We start from the raw sequence: 14,096 nt of genomic DNA on the forward strand, positions 1-14,096 counted from the left end.
CAAAGGCATTAGCACCTCACGTAAGAAAGAGTTGAAGCTGCTCAGCATTTGAGGGACAACAACTAAGAGTCAGTATCAGTAGTCCCGGTTTTATTTTCAGACATAGCCCATTTCTCTTGTTAAGGTATATTCACATACATTTTGGTCTGTTTCCCAGCTTTTTTTGGTGGTGGGACTGGAAGTTACATCTAGGATGTACAGCAACTTGTGCTAATGAAGATCAGGAATGAGGATGGAAAACGCGGCTGATGGGAAAGCTCTGGTCACTCAGCAGCTGCACAGCCACGGCCAGTGCTCAGAGTGGGTGAACACAGACAAGCTGAGAGCTGCAGCAGCCCAGGGCACCAATGCCAAACAGCACAGGGCAAGTTTTGAGGTTCCTGTGCAAGGACTGGGATGCTCCAAATACATCTCCAACAACCAGGAACAGAATGATTTCATTTTCCTTCCCAGACAAGAAAATGCCCCCAGATGACCCTGCAGAGCTTGTGCTGACAACCATAAGCCAGTCTCTGCTATATCTTACTGTCAGCTTGGCATGATCCATCAGCAGCTTGGTTGCTGGGGATAAAGGCAGAAGGATAGAGATGCTTCCCATTTGCTTTAACAGCATGAATAACAGCTCCACATACACTTTTATTTGAAAACCTTCTGTTTTCTAGTCTGTTTAGGAAGTGCACAGATGAAAGGCTTCTTGCCAAGTGAACTTTCTAGATCACACGCAGAGCAAAATGGGTCAAAGCATTAATTTAAATAGGCCAGTGTGCTCTTTTACAAAATATTAGGCTTAATCTCTGCTTAACATCTCAGCCACCACACAGTCTGCTACAGCAGCAGAGCACATGTCATTGCTAGAGGAGATGTCTTAACTCCCCAGCCTGAGCCCCATTTCCTACACTTCACGGAAGCAGTTCAGCTTTGGCAGAAATGCATCTTCTGCCTTCCCATCACCTCTGGTCCCGCAAGCACAACGTGGATTTTTGGCCTTATGTTTCCCTTGTGGCCTTTACAGAGGAACAAGCTGTTAGTATCAACCTCCCCTCATACACAACTTCCACGGACTTTCCATTCTAGCAGACCACCTGCTGAATTCCTCCTTGTTTTGCCTACTTTTCCATGAGGCTGTTTGGCAGAACAGACAGAAATACTACTGCACCTCTGGAATCTGAGAGGACCTCTTGGAAGTCTGCAGGCACCTGTGCCACAGAGGTCTCAGGAGATGGCTCCATGAATGCACCCCTCTGCAGCAGATTTGAGCCAGCAAATCTCTACCACACTTCCAAATAAGGGCTTACTTGGACACCATCACATGTCATTGCTAACTTTAAGCTCCCAGGATCTCTTCCCATGATCACTTTTCCAGATTCCTGTTTTCTGACTGCCTTCCTCATGAAACTACTTGAGCTCTCTGGAGTTTTCTGAAATTATACTACCAGCTGTGGAAGAACACTTGGGAGTTAAAAACAACTGAAATCGTTCTGTTTTGAATGCTAGAAAACGATGTACTTTCAGAAACAGGATCTCAGATACTCCCCTTGTTTATACAGATAATTGAAATTACTCTCAGTGCCGAGGGATATGCTTATTTCCATGCTTTTCTCCTCCTACTCCAAAGTAATTTATATTCAATCCTATTAGATACAGAGACACTCTGTGACCCTCCTGTCACTTCCCTTTCAAAAGATTTCAAACAAACTAATGAACAACTTGCTGCTCCCTCTTGAAATTCATCTCCCCGACCAGTCTCCCTTCAACATATGGGTTTTCAGCTTTGAGAACATTAAGGACTCTTCTTTCATTAAGCTGTATGATGCTGGAATATAAAAGCAAATCAACAGATTTTCCTTCTGAGCAGAAGTATTTGTGCTTATACCTCCCACATCAGCACTCTGCTTTGGCTTGGTCTTAAAACCAAGGGATCCTTTAAATTCAGGTGCTACCTAGATGAACCTTTTTGTAAATGCAGTCTCATTCCTGAACCACTGCCTATTTCATTTGTAGGTGCAGATGGATGGCACTGTAGTCTCCCAGGAGACTCTCAAGGCAGAACAGAGGTAAATGGAGCACAAAAACATAAACAAGTAGGCCAGAAACAGCAGAGCTAAAAAAATACTTACACTTGTACAGCAGAGAGTCTCCATGCAGCAAAAAAGAAAGAAAAAAGAATATGAATGGGGAAGACAAAGCAATAGCAGTTCTCAGGAAAGGAGGCAAAACCAGGAATCACCAAAATAAAGAAAACTAAAGCCAAAACATTTGGAAGTTTTAGCAGGAAAGGTGACATGCAAGAATGAGGTAAAAATCCCTTGTATTTGGAAGTGGTACACATTTTGTATTTCCAGAGGATAACCAGAGAAGGATGCGATCTCTTGTTTGATCTATATTGGGACAAATTAAGGTTTTCTGACATTTGTTTCCAATATACAGCACCCGCCAGTGGTGCCAACCTGCCACCTGCTGTCCCAATGTACTGTGTTTTTCCATTTGGCTGGCACCAGTAGCGAGAAAAAAAAGTAATTCTCTTATTTCCTAGTCTGAAGGAAGATTCTGAATTTAAAATTGCCAGTTTGTTGCGGTGTGCAAGCAAGCAAGGAAAACAAAACAAAGCTTCTCTTGAAGGAATGAAAAATGATGCAAGTCTGTTGTCCCAAGGTTTAAATAAATCTAAACTAAAGCAACAGTATTTCTCCTTCCAATAAGGAGGTTTAGAGGCACAGACTTTCAAGCACTTTTGGCACATGAGAAGGATGCTGTTTCATGACTAAAACACAACCTTTTCTCTTCCCTTCAAAAATTATAAGAAAAAAAGGAAGCAGCATAGCCGTTATATGAAATGAAGCAATGCCATATCCTATCTCTTCTATGGTTCATGACAAATCATGCTCTTCCTGAATTTAGAGTTAGAAAAAAAAATTATTAGAAATGTGGTTTTGTTTTCAAATTAAATGGGAACTGCTGCTACAACAACACTGCAGGTGTTAGCAGTGTGGCAGAAGTAATCATGGTCTGGATTAAACACCTTGTCAAGAAAGTGCTGCATGTTCTTGCACACAGCTCCTCCTCTCCTTTTTTTTCTGCTGCCCTCCGGGTTAGTTGTTTGTTTGTTGGGGTTTTGCCTCAGGGTTTTGGGGTTTTTTTGGTCTTTATTTTCTTTTACCTTCAGAAACTTTGGCTTTATGTGAGAGTTCTCAGCTAGCAGTGATTCAGGCAAACCCCCTCATTACTCTAGTTTCTGTATGCTATCCATGCACAAATACACTCTTACTCAATTACTCTGTCAGAATCTATCTTCTCTCTTCTCTTCTGCACCACCATTCACTATGGCTGTTCTGAGATTGCTGGAGAGACTGCAGAATCCCTTGACAAACATCCCAAAAACTGAAACAATCTTCTAAAAAGTGCTCCTGCACACTTCAAAAAATAAATCTGCGACACTGATTCTCTTTCAGACAGCATTCATGGCAGTACTCCAGCATGTTCTGTGTATTTAATGCATAGGCAGGAAAGTTATTTATATTATATATGCAGCTGGAAATGTGATGAGGACCGAAGTGCAAAGTAACACACATAAATGGAAGCAATCCCAGGATTTGAGGAACTTTACAGTCTATGGTCCTGATCCAACAAGAGCTTATGGAAACTCCTACCTTCCACACTTCAGTGATCTCCCCACTACTGAGGCACTTAAAAATTAAAAGGTGCTAAACAGCTTGTGGGTGGAGGGTAAGGCAGGAGAAACAGGCGCACAGCAGGCAACAGGTTAAGGCAAGGAAGCACCACTAAGCACAGCAAAGACCAAGGGACTTGCCTGAAGCCACCAAGGAATCTGGCTGCTCTGCAGGGAACCTAATTCCAGTCTTCAGACCCCTGAAGAGCTGCAGACCATGAGGCCTTTCAACCCTTCTCTTTGTTTGCTCTCAGCACAGTTGCAAAATAAAATGTCTCTGCCTCCCAGTGTACTGCACAGGCCATTGCTGAAGATGAAGCTCCAACCCACAACCAAAAATCCCAAGGAAATTAAACCCAAACAAAAGCAGAAATTGCATTGGGGAATGGTAACAATGAGGTTATGACTGAGGTTATGAGACCAATGAGGTCTGAGATGTCAGAGAAAATATTTCAAAGGAATTTTACGGAACATATTTATCCAGTGCTGTACCCTTTCAGCTACATGCATTTTGTGGAGTATGCCTTTTTAGGAAAGAGGCATAAGAAAACAAGGTATTCTATTACAAGTCCCGCTGTTTTCTTTTGCTGTAAGGAATCTTCACCTGTAAAGCTGCCATGACACCATTCCAGTCAATATTTCCCACAGTTCTAGTCTTCTAGTCTCCTAACTACCTTTGACACAGTGTCACACATCTGTTGTCTCATTAAAAAAAAAAACTTCATGTATACTTTATAAAGCAGAGCAGCAAATTCACCAGTTCTGGTTTTTGCACATGAAATCTTTGGACATGCAGGTATCTCACCATTTGTACAGAAATCCTTAGAAAGTTGTTGTTGCTTACTTCAGCTACAGAAAATTTTATGACGTGATTTCCAGTGTGAAACCTTCCATGTGGCTTCAGAAAATCAGTGATGCACTTCTCACCAGCAGTTACAGTAACCTGAGTCACTGTCCTTAGAATCTCCCCCTCAAGTGCCATTGTCCTTGGAAAGTTAAATGCAATGCTAAAATCTGTGACAGCTAATGGAGTATTTTGCAGTAGATAGAAGAGCAAAGCCACTCACAGTCCTGAATGTAGAGGCTATGCATTTTTACATCAGCAGAGGACCTGGTCCCTACCTTTGTATTTCAGAGTTCTGTACTCTTATTTGGAAATATGATAGATTAGAGAGATAGACAGATGATAGATAGATAGATAGACAGATGATAGATAGATAGAGTAAATAAATACGGCATACAAATAATCCACGTGAGTTTCAGGAGTATGTTTCTTTCCTCCTCTCTCTCAAGAGCTGAATTTCTAGGGAAGGAGCTATGGTTCAGAATTAATTCAATTAATTTCATCTAAACCACCCTGACCTTTAGAATTACTTTGTACTGAAACATTTTCTGAAAGGAGTAGCACTGCAGTAAGATAAGCTCAGTAGATTTGCCCTTGAGCTTGTTATATTTTACTAGCCAAGAAATCCTTGCTTTTCTGCTTGCTGAGATGTGGCTCATGTACTCTGTGATATTTCATCAAGCATTTCAATGTTTCTTTTTAATTAATAATTCTGCACTTGTATCTTTCAAGTAATACAAAAAATTCCTGCTAATAAACATTCCTGCATATAAACAATCAAAGCTTTTATAGTGAAGAATAAAAAACCAGACACATAAATTAAACCAAGCAGTTCCTAAAACTATTAAAGCAAATGTTTAATTCCACATTCTGAATCAGTATCCTGCAATGAATTCATGCCTGCAACTACCACCTGCAAGAGAAAAAGCAATTCTCCATAGCATCAGTTCTGTTTTCTATTTGCTCATGAAGAGGTTAACAATTTCTATAGCACCTGAGCTTCAAGATGATCCAAAAGGATGGTTCCAACTACATTACTTTTGCTTTTATATTTATTTTAGTTAAAAACTAAGTGCAGAACAGAGTGCTGCTGCAGGTCAGATGACACAAACTATCTCTTGAAGTCACCACAACCTGCTTGCTTGTCGTTGTTCATTACCCTCAGCCAGCAAACATGGATGCAAAAATTACTTTGTTTGTGACCTAATCTTCCATACAGTAAGAATAAAAAGCTCTTAAACTCAGCAAACGTGGAGGGGTGGACAGGTGTTCAAGATACCCTTAGGCAATTTTTTAACAGCTACCATATGTATCAGGTGCCCTGGGCAAGAACATCATTAAAGCAACTCTCAGGCAACACACTCCTGAATCCTGTTCAAGCCAGGATGAATGGGGCTTAGGGAAACTTCATCTAGCAAAGGGTGTTCCTAATTGTGGCAGGAACTTGGAACTAGATGATCTTTAAAGGTCTCTTCCAACCCAAACCATTTGATGATTTTATGAAAAAGAACTCTTGTACCTGCCCGCTCTACAGCTTCCCAGGACTGAGAACCAACACAACTTCTGTGTCTCTCCTTCCTTCCAACAACCTGAAGTGAACAGCTACCAAAAGGATAAGCAGTCATGGAGACAAAAGCAACCAGCCATTGTGCCACCATCATCACACCCTTTGTGGGCAGATGATGCATTATTTGTGGTGACATTCTGTATGGGAAATGCTACAGGGAGACTTATCACAGTGAGTCAGATACAATTTACCCTGGAAGGGCAAATGGACTCTATGCTCAGAATTATGATGGGAAGTTTTACTCTTGAAAACCCAGGCACACTTGAGCTGTTTATATTCCCTCATGGAAGACTGCTCCAGACATCTCTCCAGCATGCACAGTAAATCTTTATACCCCCCAGACACTTCAAAACATATTTTGTGAACGAAAACATTAAAAAATCCCTCCCAACTTTCTGAATTTTAAGTGTTGTCTATACTATATCAAGATATCTTCCTGTTGAAAATAGGAAATATCTTGACAGGCAACTAGCAAATATTCTAAGATCCTGTATGAGAAACAGAAATACTGTGGTAGAGTATTTGAATTTCTTCTCTAAAACAAACTGATAGAAAATGTCAATCATTATTCACCCAAGAGAAGATGGCCAAAATCAAAAGCTGATCTATGCAGTGATGAAACTAAAGTGTGATATATGATCTAAATAATGCTGCTTGGTCAGACAGTCATGGGGCTGCACATGAACCCAGGAAGGACAGAAACACCATGAAAGGATTGGAAGATGCCTGCCCTGCTAAACAGGACTGCTCACCCACAAGCATGGAATTAAGTGCTGACGGTACAGACACAAACCTCCCAGGAGTATCTAAATACCACAGTATTGGAAATTACTCAGAGCTAAACTGTACGAAGTAAAATGAGGTTCTGATGAGCTTTGAGTAAAACTAACCTGAGTTTTCTTTGTTTTTCTCTCTTTTTCTTTCCTTGTAGTTCTCTTTAATATCTGCATACTTGATCCTTTCACCTATTTAAGTGCTTTTGGTTTTGGATTATTATTCCAATCATGCCACTACTGACCTCAAAAATTCACAGCAACTTCATCTAAGATCTCACTGCAGAGATATATCCACCACTTTGTAACGAGGCTTAAGCTGACCTGAATAACATCTGAAAAAAGCATGTTCACCTCCAAGTTCTCCTCTAGTGTAACAGAAAGATGTTTTGAGAGGAAGCCTGATAGATTTATGAATGAGGCTGTGTGATACTATTGTCAATGACAGCAGTGATGACACCTGATTAATTGGAAGCTGTCTTCTACCCTCTTGGCAGTATGTATGCTTGATTTTATTTTTTTATTTATTCTGAGGTTCCTGTTCTGGAAACCCAGCTCATCCTAACCTACTTTTCCTTGACAAAATATAACAAAGTCTAGTGGTACTCTGTAACTGCCTGCCCTAACACAGACTTTCTTTTCCCTCTTCCTGTGAAGAACTATTCTTTATCCCTGCAATATGAAGTATCAGTTTTGCACAGCAAAAAATGGCAAGCCTCATGTTCTTCTGGGTGAAGAGAGAACCAAGAAGCACTCTTAGTGAGAGAGACTCATGCTTGTGCTATTTTCAGTAGGCTCTCCAGATTTCAGAGTAAACAAGATTTCCCCAGACAACACACATAAGTACCTCATGCCAAGTTACTCATCTGAGATGCTGGAAGAATCAAAAAGCAGCAGAAAGGACCATACAAGCTATACAGAAAACTCAACGATTTGAGAAGGTCAGCTTGCCAGATACTAACTGAATTGCAACACATGGTTGCAGAGAGATGTGTGCTACAGAAATAGCATTATCAGAGGTTATTCTCATGCTGCTTGCTGTTGTGCCTCTGCCAAAGGCCCCAGAGCAGAGATATTGCCAAGAACTACTCCAAAGAAGCTCCTGCTGATCTCCATGGGAAATAGCAAGAAGGTTCTTGTAAGCAGAGGCTGTGGGAAGATGATTCTGTATGTTTGTGCTGAACATTAACTGACTCCGTGGCCCTGCTGGCAAAGGGAATCACAGGAGTGCCCCCTGACCCAACTTGTGCAAAAGGGCTTTGCCCTCATAACCTGTTAACTTTACCTGAGGCAGGTAAAAGAGCTCTTGGGTGATCCCTGCTGCTGGCTGAATGGGCAAGCAGAGGGAGGTAGGGACAGTCCTCTCTCCCCAGGTGGTGGATGGGTGTCCATCAGCACGCTGTGACAGCCTGGGACAGCTAGCTGGTGTCTGCTGAGATGCCTTGCTGGCAGCCTGGGCATTCAAATTCTTGCTAGCAGAGGCTGGCACTACCAACAGACTGCACAGCTACACGTTCAACACCTTTCTGTCTGCCACAGACAAACTCCCTCTTAAAATCACTGTAGGGAAGTTCAGCTCTCAAGACCAGTGTTTCAATGAGTGGTTTGACTCTGAACTCTCCTATCAATGTGGCTTTTTCTTGAAATGAAATGATGGAAACTCAGTAAGACAATTACTGCCACTAAGGATGTAAATACCATCTTGGTTTCAGCTGGGAACAAGTTAACTTCCTTCCCAGTATCTGGTACAGTGCTGTGTTTTGGATTTAGCATGAGAATAGTGTTGATAACATGCTGGTGTTTTTAAATGTTGCTGAGCAGTGCTTACACTAAATCAAGGACTTTTCAGCTTCTCATACAGCCCTGCCAGCAAGGAGAGTGGGGGGGCACAAGAACAGCCAGGAGAGCTGGCCCCAACTAACCAAAGGGACATTCCATACCATATAGCATCATGGTCAGACTATAAAGCCAGGGGCAGTTGGCCAGGGGGTGGTGGCTGTTCTTTGGGGACTGGCTGGGCATCAGTCAGCAGGTGCTGAACAACTGCATGATGCATCACTTGTGCTGTATAGTCTTTCATCATTATTACTATATCCCCTTCTTTTTCTGCTCTCTTCAAGTGGTTTTTTCTCAAACCGTGAGTTTTACTTTTTTTCTGATGCTCTCACACATCCCACTGCAGGGGATTGAGTGTGGTGTTCAGCTGCCTGCCAGATTAACTCATGACAACTGCACACCCTCCTCTCCACCCCCAACACAAACCTGTGTCTGCTAAGGCACCAACATTATGGGACACAAGTGCCTGGTACAGGTGTCACCACCCCAACAGAATACTCAGCAGCTGCATTCCGCAGTTCTTCCAACAACCTAAGAAGAAAGCAATCTCCAATTTTATACTACTACTTTTTTTTTCTTAAACAAGCATGAAGTGCTGTTCTGCGTTTATCACATTCTTCATTTACTTCATATTGTACCAAAAATGTACCCTAGATTTTGAGTAAAAGCTTTGAACTCTAAGAAATCTCAGCTGGTTTAAGAAAAACAAACTATATATAAATTATCCATCACCTCCTTCCATTTAGAGACCAAGAAGAGACATTGAAAGCCAGATTTCTTTTAGAGTGCTTCAGCTGGGAACATGTAACCCCTCACAAGCCTGTACTCTGTAGTCTATACATGTAACAATAATAATTGAATAAACATGGGTAAGGGCAGTGAGGATGCTGCAAAACTACATATAGACGAATGCAGGAAAAGATAGGTAATAAATATTCACTATTAAAATTAATGTATTCATAATGCTAATGAGGATAACACACAAATTGCAGACAAACTAGATATTCACATGTTCTACAAATGATCACACTGGCTCCCTTTGTATGGCACTTTCTAGCCATAGCACTGCATGTGCAGGGAAAGGCTTAAGGAGGACCCTGGCACTGTGCTTTGCTATTCCTGGCGATATTTTCATGAACTGTCCTAGTTCGGGGTGAGTCAGAAGTATGACTGGACTCCCACTAAAGTAGATTTGCTTGCATGCCTGTGAGCCTTTTCAGAAGCCAAGAATACTCTCACGTACCATAATGCCAGTTTCTAGCTTCCCACAGAGTGCTGTATTTACTGCACATCAAAGGCCCATTTCTGCTAATGCATACAAGAGAGAAACTCAAGTGTCACAATCAATTTAATCCAGCATTCATCCAGACTGCTGCCTTTGCCCTCATCCCTGTCTGCTTGTTCCTGCCGCTCAGGATTTGTTTTGTGGACTCAGCCAGGGGACTAGTTGGGCTATAAACTAACCTGGGAAAGAAATCCTCTGTTAAAAGCTTAATTATCAGTTGAATCAATTCCCACACCCAGTTTGTTGTGGGGCTGTGTGAACACCAGTACAAGTGTAAGGGTGTGGGCAGGAAAGTGTGAACTGTGGACAGGGGACAGTGGAAATGCTCATTTCAGCAAAAAAAGAAATTTTTTTTGATGGATTAAGTCAGTCACAGAGCTGGAGCTTTATTTATAGTGCAGGAGAACATATGGAGTCCAACAGGAACCGTGGTTTTACTGCAGTAGGAGTTCAGTCTTTCATCCAAAAAGCTGACTCACTATGTTTGAGACAATTCTGTTGCAGGTAAATAGAGAGCAGCAAGTGTCAGATGTGGTAGTAACTCAGGGCATACCAGAGAATCTCTATTTAGTTTTTCTTCCTACAGTATCAGTGCACATGTTCCTGAGTCTGTACCATGATCCTCTCCTGCCAGTGAATGCAACTGAAGAGGTTTCTGTTGTTTTAATTCTAACTTGCTATGGATGGGGGGGCAGGGGAGAAAAGCTTTCAGGTGGTGGGGTTTTTTTATTTGTTTGCTTGTTTTAATAATTTTATTTTTGGCGAGTGCCATTTCTTCCTTTTCTCTGAAAACACGGAGATCCATACACTCCTTCAGAGCACACAAGGTCATAAGTCTTCACCTGAATACTGGACTAATCTGGTAAGTCTTTGACAATGGCTAGACAGGAAAAACATAGACCCCCCAGTCTACAAGTGTTCTGCTACTTCCGCAAATTTTCTTCTCTACTGTACAGGTGAAATCTACTGTTCAATAAAGAATTTTAATATATTGCTCATGAGATTTTGTTTTAAACTTTCCTTCACTAATGGCACAGAACAATTTCTGTAGTTAAAATCAGGAATAGATGAGAAATGGCTAAGACTCAATATTCATCACAAGCAGTCCTTTCCTATTAGCAACTAACATTTTTTCAAACAAAACATACCATCCACGTGTTTCAAGCTTACACTGAAATGCTTTAAAGAAGAGTTACAGGCAAACTTCTGTTTTGCAACCTTCCATTCCTTTACATGTTTCAAACAAATTCCTACCATACCTCTTCATAGCACAAATAACCCCTTCTTTGCTCTAAAAACAATACTTATCCTGGCGGTATGCTTGTTACAACCTATAGTAATAAAGTCATATTGCTGAAACAGATTTTTAAAAAATGAGGGGTACATGGATTTTTAGTTAAAGAAAAGCTATTTCTCTCAAAACATCTTTAAACAGTGGCTCAAACTCTGATGAGCTCTATTTAGTTTTCTAGAAGCCAAAATAACATTCAGATAGCTCAAAAAAATTAAGCAGCTTTAAAAAAATAACTGTTATACAAAATCTAACAAAGATGCTCCATTATCTTTTGGTGGGGCATTGAGCATTATTTAGTATCTGTTACTTCTGCAAAATAATAATGCACATGAAAGAACAAAGTACAACTAGAAGCATTATGCAAATTAAAATCTGTTAGTATCTACCTACACGATCACACATAGCAAGACACATGATATTCAGTCTCAGTAAAAAAGGGTGCATTATTTAAAGTTAGTTTTAAAATGCATGTGTGAGTTAAATATGTGTCACACTCATCATATATGCACAGAAAAATTTAGCAAACCATACTATTTTATGAAGTTAATTCATGATTGAGTCTAAGCTCTGAAAAGGAGGCCATGGCTTTTCCTTTCATCTGAGAGGAGTAAGTAATTTTCTGCATAGATTTTTCTTTCCATCTTACTTGCACGCAACTTCTATCTAATGACTTATTACCATCAATGCAGCTCTAATTAAATGCAGGCAGCTCAGACAGCTGTAGATTAAGGAAGCATCAATTTACTGTAGTGCAGCTTAGGGAGATCCAAAACTCTGGGATGCGCCATGTTCCAGCAATCACGTCCTACGCTGGACCACTCAATTGCTCCCAGTGTTCTTCACAACTCATTTAACACACTGGCAAATTCTGGTATGACTGACAAGTCTTTCATATTATGGGCTCTCAGGCCACTGTGAAAGGCTGGATGAGAAACCTACCCTAAGCTGAAGCTAATAAGGGTTAACTGCACAGTTTGGTATTTAGGAAGTTCTAATGCACAAAACAGAAAATACTAGAAATAACATTTAAAAGCCTGTTTTTCAGTAGTGCATTTTGTGAGCCCATTTGTGATATTTAATTTTGCCTTGTCTGTGTTTTTTATACATATCTAAATTCCTACTCTGCCAGGCAAATCCTCCCAGCCACAGCCACTCTGCACCCTGGTTGAGAGTAGGTGGGCAAGCCCTGAAACAGTGCCTGTTTGTTCAGTCTGTCACCAGCACCGGAGGTCTCAGACCCCTGGGCTGCCAGTCTAAGTGTTTCAAACTTTTGTGTTTAACCTTCAATCCAAGTATAAAACCAAATAGCCCATAAACATTTTATTGCCAACCCATCCACCCCACTCACAGTCTTTCATATAGCTTCAGTGATACACAATCTACCTGCAACCACAGTCAAATGTGAATCCAGATCCAGTTTTTCCCCACACTGTTCAAATACAGCTTCAAGGGAAGCTGGTAAATAACAATATGCTGCTCTATAGTTCACCCCAGTCAGAATACTGATCACAGACAGGCTTGCTAAAGAAAACAAGAACAAAGAATTGATGAAAATAATGGGAGTTTGAAAAACAAATCCTGTTTTGCAAATGGGAAACAGCTTGCCCCAAACCAAGCTCAAGTGGTCCAAGCTCAGTGATTCTCCTACATGTTCAAAATCTCTTCTTCCCAAGACACCTTGACAGCTACCTGGTGCAAGGCTGGGCTTAGAATAGGAGAGTTTCTTCTGGCATCCCACCAACACAATCAGACTCATCCTACATTCCAAATTCTTTGGCTATAGGAGATTAGGCTCCCAAACAAACATAATACCAAGCTGCAATTCAAGGTTTCAGGTTTGAGGATTGCATAACACACAACGAGGTGCATCATCTAATCAAAAGGCTAAGATGTACTTTATAATCACACTTCATAATGCTTAGGGATTTCTAATGACCAAGCAAGGCACTGTCCTGGACAAATGTCACTTTGGAAGTAAGATCTAAATAGCTGCTTCTCATTTAATATTAAAATAATCAAAAGAAATTAGGTTCCTAATTATAGTTTGTAAAACCATATGCCTCTCTTTCTAGTAAAATCGCGCAGCAACATATTGTGTCCTGCACTGACCAGTTCATAAAGCATTCACTGATGCCCCTTTAAGAAGGTTCCTCATTTCCACACAAATACTTGCATGACACTTAAAGGCTGCCACAAATCAGGGTAAGTTTTTCAGCAGAATATCTGGAATCTGTAGGATTTTCCCATAGCTAAAATAAATCATTTGGAAAGTGTTGTCTTTGAAGTTACTAACTACATACAGCAGATTCATTCTTAAGGTGCTTTTAGTTGCAAAAAGCTCAGTAAATATCCCTGTATCGCCTTTTGGGGCCATGTCACTGTGTCAAGGTTAAAGCTCAACAAGGCCAAGTGCAAACTCCTGCACATGGGCTGAGGCAATCCTAAGCACAAACACAGCCTGGGCAGAGACTGGACTGAGAGCAGCCCTGGGAATAAGGACTTGGGAGTATTTGCGGATGAGAAGCTCAACAAGACCTGACATTGTGCACTCACAGCCCAGAAAGCCAATTGTATCCTGGGCTGTGTCAAAAGCAGCACAGCCAGCAGTGTGAGGATGGGGATTCTGTCCTTCTACTCCTATCTTGTGAGAACCCACCTGGAGTCCTGTGGCCAGCTCTGGGGTCCCCAGTAAGGACACAGACCTGCTGGACTGAGTCCAGAGGAGGCCATGAAGATGATCAGAGGGCTGGAGCACCTCTCTATAGAGACAAGAGGAAGGAGCTGGGGTTGTTCAGCCTGGAGAAGAAAAGGCCCCAAAGAGACCTTACAA

General features: G+C 41.2%; 1 protein-coding gene across 5 annotated transcripts in view; it reads right to left on the reverse strand.

Moving 5' to 3' along the window:
• The window catches only part of CARMIL1 (capping protein regulator and myosin 1 linker 1), a 190,218-nt gene that overhangs the window by 25,909 nt on the left and 150,213 nt on the right, over positions 1-14,096 (reverse strand). For 3 of the 5 annotated variants that reach the window (XM_085052394.1, XM_085052396.1, XM_085052398.1), the window contains exon 30: positions 2,118-2,135. The exons of the other annotated variants lie outside the window; for them this stretch is intronic. In XM_085052394.1, coding sequence (XP_084908520.1) covers positions 2,118-2,135 — 18 coding nt within the window. The remainder of the gene's footprint in view (positions 1-2,117; positions 2,136-14,096) is intronic. 5 annotated transcript variants of the gene reach the window in all.

This window comes from Lichenostomus cassidix, chromosome 2, assembly GCF_008360975.1.
Source record: "Lichenostomus cassidix isolate B80296 chromosome 2, HeHo_3.0, whole genome shotgun sequence".
Classification (NCBI taxonomy): Eukaryota; Metazoa; Chordata; class Aves; order Passeriformes; family Meliphagidae; genus Lichenostomus; species Lichenostomus cassidix.